The sequence below is a fragment of the Sinocyclocheilus rhinocerous genome, unplaced genomic scaffold (assembly GCF_001515625.1).
Source record: "Sinocyclocheilus rhinocerous isolate Xijiao unplaced genomic scaffold, SAMN03320098_v1.1 scaffold217, whole genome shotgun sequence".
NCBI classification, from domain to species: Eukaryota; Metazoa; Chordata; class Actinopteri; order Cypriniformes; family Cyprinidae; genus Sinocyclocheilus; species Sinocyclocheilus rhinocerous.
In genome coordinates, this window is record NW_015662752.1 from 189,922 (window position 1) to 202,634 (window position 12,713).

General features: G+C 36.7%; 1 protein-coding gene and 1 long non-coding RNA gene across 2 annotated transcripts in view; both read left to right on the forward strand.

Annotated features, from left to right (window-relative positions):
* Positions 1–7,154, forward strand: part of LOC107728270 (serine/threonine-protein phosphatase 2A catalytic subunit alpha isoform-like) — a 14,401-nt gene extending 7,247 nt beyond the window's left edge. Inside the window, exons 2-7 of the mRNA XM_016538389.1 lie at positions 1,997–2,206; positions 4,232–4,405; positions 5,188–5,277; positions 5,452–5,613; positions 6,342–6,460; positions 6,546–7,154. Coding sequence (XP_016393875.1) covers positions 1,997–2,206; positions 4,232–4,405; positions 5,188–5,277; positions 5,452–5,613; positions 6,342–6,460; positions 6,546–6,618 — 828 coding nt within the window. The 3' untranslated portion in view covers positions 6,619–7,154. The remainder of the gene's footprint in view (positions 1–1,996; positions 2,207–4,231; positions 4,406–5,187; positions 5,278–5,451; positions 5,614–6,341; positions 6,461–6,545) is intronic.
* A 4,520-nt stretch (positions 7,155–11,674) lies between these two features.
* LOC107728273 (uncharacterized) lies at positions 11,675–12,621 on the forward strand. Its single transcript, XR_001638447.1, has 3 exons — positions 11,675–11,757; positions 12,320–12,416; positions 12,586–12,621. It is a non-coding gene; the product is annotated as an uncharacterized LOC107728273 (long non-coding RNA).
* Positions 12,622–12,713: the final 92 nt, after the last annotated feature.

The following is a 12,713-nucleotide window of genomic DNA, read 5'->3' on the forward strand; positions in this document are numbered from 1 at the left end:
ACGGCGTGCGATATCTGAATCATTTTAATAATAGGCTACTTAAACTAAAACTTATATCTTTTGCAACGTTTTGATTTGACGCATATAGCAGAGAATTGCTTGATGTTAAAAAGTTAAGTGCAATAAGTTGCATAAAACAACTCTTTGCCGTCTCGTCTTGCTGTCTGACTCACACCTGAAGCGCGCGCACAAGCCGTATCTCGCGCAGCGTCTCTTCAGTTCTGCCACACACGTGCAAAGCGCACGCGCACAGACACAGAGAGACGCGTTTCAGATGCCGCGCGAACACCGAGTTGATTCGTCTTTCGCATCTCCTCCTCCTTATGTTTGAACAGACACATACACACAGAATTATGTCAATAGAACCCGTCTCGACGATCATTCTCGTAAACGCAGTCAGTTATGTTTTAAATGAATGTAAACAGCTGAGAAAGAAATCTGATGTGCATCATTATACTGGATCCGTGCAGTCGGATTTAAAGGGACAGCAGCCTATAAATATGTGCTGCTGCATATGTCACTAATGTTAATCAAACAACAAAACAGCTATAACAAAGGTTAATCTAAATTTAATTCATACAGTGAACTCAATGCAGTGTTATTTTACACTTAATTATTAAATTTCTGTACATGAATAGTACTACTGTTCATTTTATTTATGCTTGTAAATTGTGTATTTGTTCTTTTCCCCCCCTTTTTCTTTCTTTTTTTACTGACTGTTCACTTGCCTTTAATCATGTCTTTAAGCAATATCGTATCGCATATCGAATATCTCATTTTTTAACAAGGTATCTCGTATCGCTTTTTTTTTTTTTCAATATCGCACCGCCCTAATGTGCGCCTGTATGATCTCTGTAATGCCTCTCTAATCCGGAGAACCTTGGTAACACCACGTATAGCAGTAAATGCAGCTCGCTTAAACCTTTTTGCAAATACATCAGAGGAAAAAGCAGCAGGTGGAGTCCGAATGTTTAACAAAAAAAGTTTACTGTTGCTGAACATTGTTTTAGTTCACAAAGAGTTCATCAGGGCCTTTATGATAACATGATTAAAATTGTGAGGCGCCTTAACCAGAATTATTATTTATTATAAAACAGATAGTACCGGTCCTTGATTCTGATTGGTTGAGCCGCGTTCGAAGCTGTTGTAAATTACTCTACAAACATACACCTTTGTTTACGTTTGTGTGTTGCTCGGCAACCACTTTGTTGGAACCACAACTGTTTGAGGAGCTACATTGTTTGGTGGAAGAATACTGTTTTTATTAATATCATTACACTTTATTTGCTCTGTTTTATTTTGTGAAACATTACTACGCATATGGAATAACCGTTTTATAGAAGCAGTAAGCGCCGCATCTCGCGCAGCGTCTATTCAGTTCTACCGCACACGTGCAAAGCGCGCACACACACACATAGAGACGCGTTTCAGATGCCACGCGAACACAGAGTTGATTCGTCTTTCGCATCTCCTCCTCCTCATGTTTGAACGGACACATACATTACAAAAAAAGTTTACTGTTGCTGAACATTGTTTTAGTTCACAAAGAGTTTATCAGGGCCTTTATGATAACAGGATTAAAATTGTGAGGCGCCTTAACCAGAATGATTATTTTATTATTCATTTTAAAGCGGATAGTTCCGGTCCTTGATTCTGATTGGCTGAGCCGAAGCTGTTGTAAATTACTCTACAAACATACACCTTTGTTTACTTCTGTGTGTTGCTCGGCAACCACTTTGTTGGAACCACAACTGTTGCTGAGGAACTACATTGTTTGGTGGAAGAATACTGTTTTTATTAATATCATTACACTTTATTTTTATTCTGTGAAACCTTACTACTTATATGGAATAACCGTTTTATAAAAGCAATAAGCCTTGTGAAGCCGTGGTTTACAGTGATTTTATAACAGCTATCGTGCCTAACAATAAATATAAATTCACTGTAAACCACGGCTTCTTGAGGCTTATTGCTTTATTTTATTTGTTCTCTGCAGGCTAAAGAAATCCTGACCAAGGAGTCTAATGTGCAGGAAGTGAGATGTCCGGTCACCGTGTGTGGAGATGTACACGGCCAGTTTCATGACCTTATGGAGCTCTTCAGAATCGGAGGAAAGTCACCAGACACAAACTACTTGTTCATGGGAGATTATGTTGACCGAGGCTATTACTCTGTGGAAACAGTCTCACTGCTCGTCGCTCTCAAGGTGAGTTTTGATAGACTATGGAAGTCAATGGCTACCGGCAACTGTTTGGTTACCATCGTTCTTCAAAATATCTTATATATATAGTCTTATAGTCGTGTCACAACATTTAGAAGGTTTCAACTACTAATTCATTCAGAATCAGAATGAGCTTTATTCGCCAAGTCTGTGCAAACACACAAGGAATTTGTTGTGGTTTTTTAGGAGCTCTTAGTACAAACATGCATATATGACATTGAGAACCGAAAGAACTTTTAAATAAGTTCTTTCTACGACTACGGGGGAAAAAGCTATAAATAATAATAATGTGGTATACATCTGGAACAGAAGATTTATGCTCCGATTTGTGCATTATTTACTATGGAAGCCCGTTTCCGCCACTGAATAAAAAATAATAATGGTAATTGCGACTTTTTATCTCACAATTCTGACTTTTGTTTTCTCATAATTGCGTGATATTATAAACTCGCAATTCTGAGAAAAAAAGTAAAAACTGTAAGAAAATAAAGTCAGAATTGTGAGATATAAACTCGCAATTGCGAGGAAAAATCTCTCGCAATTTATCTCGCAATTCAGACGTTATAACTCGCAATTGTGAGTTTATATCACACAATTCTGAGAAAAAAACCTTACCTAGAAACCTCGCAATAACCTTTTTTTTTATTTTTTATTCAGTGGCGGAAACGGGCTTCCGTAATTTACTGTATACAGCTGTATAAATAAAAATATGTATAGGCCTATGTATTTACATAATACTTGAGAGAGAGGCAATAAATAGTTATTACAGAATGAATTACAGAAGACAGGTGGTAATTTCTGTGTTAGCTGGAGATGGCATGGGGGAAAACTGTTTTTATGCCTAGATGTTCTAGTGCACCGAAGTGCAAGCAGGTTGTGTCCAGGGTGAGAGGGGTCTGTGATCCTGAAGGTTGGGCAGGTGCACACCAATGATCCTTTCAGCTGTCCTGACAGTCCGTTGCAGTCGTCTTATATCTGATTTGCTGGCTGACCCAAAGCAGACAGTTATAGAGGAGCACAGATCCGACTCAGTAACAGCTGAGTAAAACCGTGTCATCTGCGCCTGTGGAAGGTTGAACTCTTTCAGTTGAGGAAGAAAGTACAACCTCTGAGTCATTGTGATCGTCCCACTTCAGAAGCTAAAGTTAGTATTTGTGTGTAAAAACACTGTTTATTTATTTGTTTTACCTGGTTAGCGTCTCGTGTTGCTCTGAGGATTATTGTAATATCTTTGCATCATTTATGCAATTTTTTTGTGCTTATTTGACCACTGTTTTATGATTTAAAAAGTTACAGTGATAGTAATTATCATGCTAAATCATACAGGGTTTTTTGTCATTATTTCATATTGGAAAAAAAGGAAACATACTTGTTCAGTTGCATCTGCCACCATTTATTTGTGATCACAGAACTTTAATCCAAAAGCGTAAACAATTAGAAAAATACTGATACATTCCCATATATTTACATTTAGAAATAATGATTCATTTCTATAAATTTTGCACCAATTAATGCGATCTGAGAAGGTTTGAGCGCTCTCTCCCACCTCACTGTGTTGTTATCCTTTTAGCCAGAGCAACAGAGTTATGATGTGATTTATGACACCAAATATCGATATCAGGAAGTCCAGTGTCAACAGAGCATTGAAATATGAAACGAAAAACATACACTGACAATGTCATTTTTCTGTGTTCTTTGAGCGACCTCTGGTAATTTTATAAGAATATTAATATCTATTATGGCAATAGTTAGCATGCATAGCCTTTAGTGTACTTGATGAGAATATTGCTTTTGAATAAACTATATTTACAGAACAATTTTAATAAAGTCTGTCGAAAACAGGGAAAAGGGACGTGTAACTTGTCTGAAAGACTGCTGGATGTCGAGTCCTGTGGTCTGGGCTCATGCTCTCAAGTCTCAAAACCACATCCGATTAGTCTTTATGCAGGTTGACAGCCTAGTTTTATTTAGTATATTTTTCTAATCATCGGTTATGTCTTCAAATTCTAGGTAAGGTACCGTGAGCGCATTACAATACTTCGAGGGAACCACGAAAGCAGACAGATCACACAAGTGTACGGCTTTTATGACGAATGCTTACGGAAATATGGCAATGCAAATGTTTGGAAATACTTCACAGACCTCTTCGATTACCTTCCTCTTACTGCTTTGGTAGATGGTCAGGTAGGTGGATCTTCTCTCTGCTGAAGCTCAACCGTGTGCTGTGTTTTGATATTAAAAGACTTATGACAATATGCATTCAAGTGTATATTTAAGTCTTTCATAGTAGGATAACTGAACCTTTCACCTCTGTGTCTCTAGAGCACTGTAATCCATTTGATCAGTTTGTTTAAATCCAGCTTGCTTGTCATTATTTATGCGCTGCTGTTTGGTGACGTTAATGAAAGTAGTTGAAGTAAACTATGGTCCTATGAATTTTTTTTTTGTTTTTTGTTTACATTTTCTGGACTTGACTTTAGTTAAATTTGGCAATCAAAAAGCATGTCTAATTAATTGAAATCATGAAACCTATACAGTTTAACAACTGTTGAACATTTTAGAGCCCTATGAAATACGTTTTATTTTTTCTTAATTCTGTTTTCAGTTTTATTTTTTCTGGGTTTAATTAAAATGTAATAATTAAAAAGCATGTCTAATCAATGAATTAATAAAAACAACATAATTTATTATTTTATTATGATAATAAAATAAAGTACAAATTTTTTTTTTTTTTATATAATAATCGGGCCCCACAAAATGTTGTGTTTTTCAGAATATTAAAAGTAATCAAACGAAGGCATAAAACATTAAAGAGTTAATGAATCTTTTAGTCAAATGGAAATGAAACCATTTCATTTTTTGGCAAACAAAAGAGATTTACTGTTAAAATCATAGGGCCCTCAATAAACCCTTCAATAAGTTATTGTGACGTTTGCATCTTATTTATTAATTTTTTCCCCTTGTAGATCTTCTGTCTTCATGGAGGATTGTCACCGTCCATAGACACTCTTGATCACATCAGAGCGCTGGATCGTTTACAGGAAGTTCCTCACGAGGTACTGGACATAGATAATCCAATCATGTCATTTCTTTATAGAAGTGACTGTTTTAGCAGCAAACTATGACAGTTGCAACCCTACTTTGTGTTTTGCATGTGCAGTTTGAGTCAAATGGCAAAATAATTGCTATAAACCGCACTAATGGCTCTGTTTGTCTGTGGTTTTCCTCAGGGACCCATGTGTGATTTATTGTGGTCTGACCCAGATGACCGTGGAGGTTGGGGTATTTCTCCTAGAGGTGCAGGCTACACCTTTGGGCAGGACATATCAGAGACGTTCAACCACGCTAACGGCCTTACGCTGGTCTCTAGAGCTCACCAGCTAGTGATGGAGGTGGGAGCATCTCTTGATGCCACAATAGGCTCATAATCTTCTTTACTTTGAAGTTAGGTACATGAACATTGCTGCTGAATGGGACACGCGTCCGATTTCTTTTGGCACGGCTTTGTGTCATCTTAAAAAAATTATATGTGGACACAAAGTGGACGATATATGATTTTATTACTTTGCTGAAAGAACAGTCAGGCCACACATCTTCAGATCTCGACAGTGTGAGCGTTTCACTAAAGAAGTGTGATCTGGAGCTTGTTTAGGAGCTTGTGTCCCTTTATAAAATATAAGGTCATTATCCTAAGTGGTATAGCAAACCGCTTTTAAGAGGCCTTAAATTTGGGAAGAGAAAAGCAGGAATCACAATATTATGGTTAGACTTAAAGGCTATGATTTGATTAAATAAATGAGAGCTGCACAGTCCAAGTCAGAATGAGGCACTGTTCACAGGCTTACTTTTTCAGAGCAGTTCACGATCAATGAATAATGCGCATTTATGCCAGTATTCACGTGACACTGAAGACTGGAGGAGTAATGATGCTGAAAATTCAGCTTTGCATCACAGATATATATTATATTTTAAAGTATATTAAAATGGAAACCCATTATCTTAAATTGTAATAATATTTCACAATATTACTGTTTTTTCTGTATTTTTGATCAAATGAATGCAGCCTTGATGAGACTTTTAAAAATCAGTGGTTCTAAAATAACACCGTTTCGTCTCCTAGGGATACAACTGGTGCCATGATCGCAACGTGGTAACGATTTTCAGCGCGCCCAACTACTGCTACCGCTGTGGGAATCAGGCAGCCATCATGGAGCTCGACGACACCCTCAAGTACTCCTTGTAAGTTGAAAAGCTTGATGGAAGCGGATGCAGATACACATGCAGCAGATGAGCGTCTCTGATCTGTCGTGTTGTGTGATTTCAGCCTGCAGTTTGACCCCGCGCCTCGCAGAGGAGAGCCGCATGTGACCCGCCGTACCCCTGACTACTTCCTGTGAATACAGTATTGCCATGATATTATAATCATCATCATTCAGTTTAAAATAAGGGGAGAGGAATGGGCAACAGTATATAAAAAGATATGAGAAAACTGATCCAGTGAGAAACGTCTGTGGACCAAAAGGTGTGTGCCATATCCAAACCGATCCACGAGCACCAGATATCAGCCGCCTGTCCTCCGTTCCTGTCTGCTCTTGCTTCTGTCCTCCGCTCTTTAGATGAACACGGGCTGTGAAACCCTTCTGAATACACGGTCTCCTTCATGAACCCTGTTTGTGTTCTTTCTTCTTCTTTCTTTTTTTTTTGTCTGTTTGCCCTTTTTTTTTTTTTTTTTTCAACAGAACGAAGTCAGTTTTACAGTTTATTTCCATGTTCTACGGGTGATTCGATGCTTTTATATCCCAACAAGCAGGCTATTGATATGCGGCAGACTAAGATGGCATGCTGTCGTCTGAATCCTGGAATAGCTTCATATGATGGTTCTGTGTCTGTATAAAGGGTACCAGTTCAAGAATAAAGATGGCTATTGCTCCTGTGTCTTGTGTGCTGCTCTTCCTGAATCCTCAATCGATCCAAGCATAGACTTTAGTCAGGGTTGCACAAGGGCTGGGTGATAAAACTATAGCATATCGAGATAAAATTTATGTTGATAACGATGATAAACTGGACATTTTGACTGGATATGGATTAATCTAACAGCAGAAATAAATGCAACAACCAGTCAGTGCATGCGTCTAATAACTGCATGTTCTGCGTGTCTGTGCGAATGGTTTCGTCTGATACTCGAACTCAAACACGTGTGACTCTCACTGTGATTTCAGCGCCTGTGTCTCAATATATGAGGATATGAACACATGAACTTCTTCTCCAGAGCTGCTCTGAGTCACTTCACAAGCCTTCATCTGAGAAAAACTACCGTCAAGACACACTGAAACTGAAAGACCTTCACCCGTCAAAATAAAAAGTCCGGTTTAACTTGAGGAAATTATGACAAAAATAAATTACTATTGTATACTAAAATATAATTCTCAAAGTAATAATTTTTAAGGAAAATCATACAACCAAGGTATTTTTTTTTTCATTTATACAATTCTTTTGTGCAGCATCTTGCTTCACAATAAAATGCAATGTTTTGTTGTAAATTAATTAAATTTGATTACATTTTAAAATAATGATCAAACTGTTAAAAGTTTTAACCATTTCATTAGACACTGTTTTTATGATAATTTTGTACTGAATCATAAAACACAGAATCTGGAAAAAATTAAATGCAAAACAGAATTTAAGGGAAAATCAAACACATTTAATGGGGCCCCAAATTAAAAGGTATCTTACTACATGGAGTTAAATTGTGAACAAAGAAAGTTCTGTTTGCATTCATTCTCAAGGTCTAACAAACATGGAAAATATTTCCTTCCCCATTAACAGTTAATGAATCATCATATGATATGGGGAAAATATTGTGATAATATTTTTGGCCATATCACCCCAGCCCTGTTGAATGAAAACGAGGCTGTGAGGGACTGAAGTACAGTGTGTTCAAATGGTTGTACTGTTGTTTAACATATCAATATATATATATATATATAATATGCAAAAACTCCATAAAACAGTTAGGTCATTAGATGTGAAAATGACATGATCTAAGACCTTTATACAGTGCGTGCCGTTGAATATGGCGTTTAAGCTGATGAGGTCTATTGCTGTTACTGCGTCTCTAAAGTCAAGTCAGTTCTGTAGCTCTTCATAGAATACAAATTGTTTTAAAGCAGCTTAATGTAAATGTGAAAATTATCAATTATGAAATGAATTCAACATCAGCTACAGAAGACAGTGCCATTGGATCATTATTCAGCTCAATTTAGCTCAAATTCTGTTCCCATCCCATAGCGTCGGTGCATTAAATCAATACAATTACTGAATATGAATTGCCTTTTAAACCTTTAACCCTGTGTTACACAAATGATCAAATCAGGAAGGAGAAGGAAAGGAAAATTTGTCTATATATTAAATACATAAATACAGTATACACCTTATTTAGAATAATTTTAATAAATCAAATATATAATTAAAGAAATAAATATAAACAAAGTGTTTCTACCCACAAAATTATGTATTTGGATGTTATCAGAAAAAATAAATTGTATATTAAATTAAATGTGTATAAAATAAATACAGTATATATATATATACTGTATATACACACACATTATATATATAAGCTATTTTTTCTCCTATATTTGACCAAAATATTGTAGTTTTATATATATATATATATATAACTATAGAATTACAATATTATATATAATATATATATATTTTTTTTATAGTTATAGTATACTGTAAAGCAAAACTATAATTATTATTATTTTTTTTAGAAATGCTTGATTTATTTTATATTATTAATTATATATTATTATATAATATTCTTAATTTTTCTTAAATACCGTTTACTTTTACAATAGTAATAGATTATTTTTTATTTTATTTCATTTATTTTAATAAATACTGTTTATATTGTAATATTTCATTGTTTAACTGTAGCAATAACTATTATTATTTTAGCTTATTAGTTTATTTTTTGTTAATAGTTATACTGATATATAATCAATTTTTGGCCAAATTGTGAAGTCATACAAACAAGCACAGCAAACCTAGTATTTATTTACAAAAAAAGTTTTTTGCATATTAAATGCCAATTGCAATTTTTATCTGAAAATATTCCATTAGCATAGTTTTTTGGCACATCGTGTAGCCTTAGTTGCCACAGATGCTATGACAAGCTGCGGTTTGGTCATGTGTCTTCCGTGCAGTGTCTTCCATAATATGGTTAAATATGTAGTTTTTACCATATGTTTTTTTTTTTTTTTACCAAAAGGAAACATTTCTTTTTCACTGTTTCCTGTCTTCTCCCTCAGGAAGAGGAAGTTCAGAGGGAGATCATCAAGCAGGAGGAAAGTGTGGATCCAGATTACTGGGAGAAACTGCTCCGACACCATTACGAGCAGCAGCAGGAGGATTTGGCTCGTAATCTGGGCAAGGGCAAGCGAATCCGCAAACAGGTCAACTACAACGATGGCTCTCAGGAGGACAGAGGTGAGAGATGTGCTAACACTATTAAACTATAAACCACACTTGTAAGTGTTTTGTCCGGGTTTATATAAACAGCCATCGAAAGTGCTTTTAAGTTTAAATTTATGTTCTAAATAAATACAGTTGCAATCGAAATTATTCAACCCCTCAGAGACCCCAGTAGCTACTTTACAAAATACAAGCTTTTCTGAGGATCCAGAATTTTATAAAAAATGTCATCTATTACAGGTTATTCTGCATATTAAAAGTGATAAAATATGAAGACGAAGGAGCTATAAGGCCAAATATATACTAAAGGACTCAACACACCCTGGGTTTCACAGGGTGAATATGTGAAATATATATATATATAAATATATAGAATATATAATGTAATATTTTGGAGTTTTTTTAATAACACAGCTATGTCATAATTATTCAACCCCTATTCAACATTGCTGTTCTTTAGTCACTTATTTGTGTGGTGGGGAACAAAATTGACTTGAAACACAATTAAGCCTTTAGAAAATTTATTAGAAATCAGAATTAGCTTGAGCTGTTTACACATACATACCATTAGCCCATGCATGTGCTGAAGTTGAGTAGAAAATATAACATTCAACAGAACTCTCACAAGTGCTATAGAGAAGAAATAGTTGTATTAAATTAGAATAAATTTGATGGCAACTGTATGTCATAAATTACAAATACAAAAACAAGAGGACAGTGATGTAGAATTATGGGTAAAGATGCAGCATCACAACCTGGAATGCTAAAATTCATAACTCGTAGAATTAAAACTAGTAGGTTTTGAGGAGTATTTATCTAAATATTTAGTCCCAGTGATGTGGTGTCGCTCGTGTGTTGTGTGTTGCCAGGTCCTCTGTTTTCCCGCGGAATTGGGCTACTTTAATACTGTTGCCGCGGGTTGAAGCGACCACAATGACTTGATATTTAGCTCCTGGAATACGATTTTTTCCCAGGGGAAACCTACCAAACACGTGTATTTACGTGTATTTATTTACCCCTCGCCCCGGAACGCGATTGGGCTAGTTTTGAGCAGCAATTGGGGGGGTTTTGTTGTGAAAACCTGGCAACCCTGTCACTGATCTCAGTCTCAAAAGGCCTTATTGGCGTTCAGTTTCATACTTTCGTCGCTCTCAGTAACGGTAAGAACGGGACAAAATCTGCCACATGAGCGGGTCATATGCTATATTTTGACAGCGAAGAGTCGCAGCGGGCGTAATATTGTGTGAAATTATTTAGTTTTAACCCGCTTGACGCGATGAATACAGCGGTTGCTATGAGAGGCCTATAGCCACGCGGCTAACGTTAGCCTAGCATCACAAACAGCCCGTGCTTTATGTTTCTGTGCTGTTTTTAATTCATATGAAAAATACGTTGAATGAAACACTGAGACAGTAATAGTCTTGATGCTTAGAAGTTTTTAAGCGCGATGTATGAACATGCTGGAGAAGTGCACTTGTGAGGGAATCTCGCTGTAGCGCTCTGTGTGCTTCGACTGGAGCGGGTTTCTTGATTTTCACACTTCCATTATATGGCCGTCTTTTATTTATATGCAGCATTTGCCAATCTGTGGTTTAACTCGGTCTTGTTAGTGTTGGTAGTGCTGGAGAATGTGAGCTAACACAGCTAGCATGAGTCATTAGCTCTTGACTGACACTCGTATTCTGTAATAAGTAGGTTTTGAGGAGTATTTATCTAAATATTTAGTCCCAGTGATGTGGTGTCGCTCGTGTGTTGTGTGTTGCCAGGTCCTCTGTTTTCCCGCGGAATTGGGCTACTTTAATACTGTTGCCGCGGGTTGAAGCGACCACAATGACTTGATATTTAGCTCCTGGAATACGATTTTTTCCCAGGGGAAACCTACCAAACACGTGTATTTACGTGTATTTATTTACCCCTCGCCCCGGAACGCGATTGGGCTAGTTTTGAGCAGCAATTGGGGGGGTTTTGTTGTGAAAACCTGGCAACCCTGTCACTGATCTCAGTCTCAAAAGGCCTTATTGGCGTTCAGTTTCATACTTTCGTCGCTCTCAGTAACGGTAAGAACGGGACAAAATCTGCCACATGAGCGGGTCATATGCTATATTTTGACAGCGAAGAGTCGCAGCGGGCGTAATATTGTGTGAAATTATTTAGTTTTAACCCGCTTGACGCGATGAATACAGCGGTTGCTATGAGAGGCCTATAGCCACGCGGCTAACGTTAGCCTAGCATCACAAACAGCCCGTGCTTTATGTTTCTGTGCTGTTTTTAATTCATATGAAAAATACGTTGAATGAAACACTGAGACAGTAATAGTCTTGATGCTTAGAAGTTTTTAAGCGCGATGTATGAACATGCTGGAGAAGTGCACTTGTGAGGGAATCTCGCTGTAGCGCTCTGTGTGCTTCGACTGGAGCGGGTTTCTTGATTTTCACACTTCCATTATATGGCCGTCTTTTATTTATATGCAGCATTTGCCAATCTGTGGTTTAACTCGGTCTTGTTAGTGTTGGTAGTGCTGGAGAATGTGAGCTAACACAGCTAGCATGAGTCATTAGCTCTTGACTGACACTAGTATTCTGTAATAATGTGCCTGTTATTGTGTTATTATTCATGTAGATGCCGACTATTAAACTGCAGAGCTCTGATGGAGAGATGTTTGAGGTGGATGTTGAAATCGCCAAGCAGTCTGTGACTATAAAAACCATGCTTGAAGGTAAGCTGAATTGAGATGAGGTCATATATATATATATATATGTGTATGTATGTATGTGTGTGTATATGTGTATGCGTATGTGTGTGTGTGTTTGTGTATGTGTATAAAGACAGTGGGTATAGAAAAGAATCAGCCCCCTTTAAAATAATCACATTTTGTTGCTTTGCAGCCTGAAATGAAGACTGACACAGTTTTTGTTTTATCCAGCTGTATTTACTCAGTGCAACTTATAGCATCCAAGTGAAAGATTTAACACACACATGTCAGAAACAAATAAAAAAACCAGAATCACGGAGT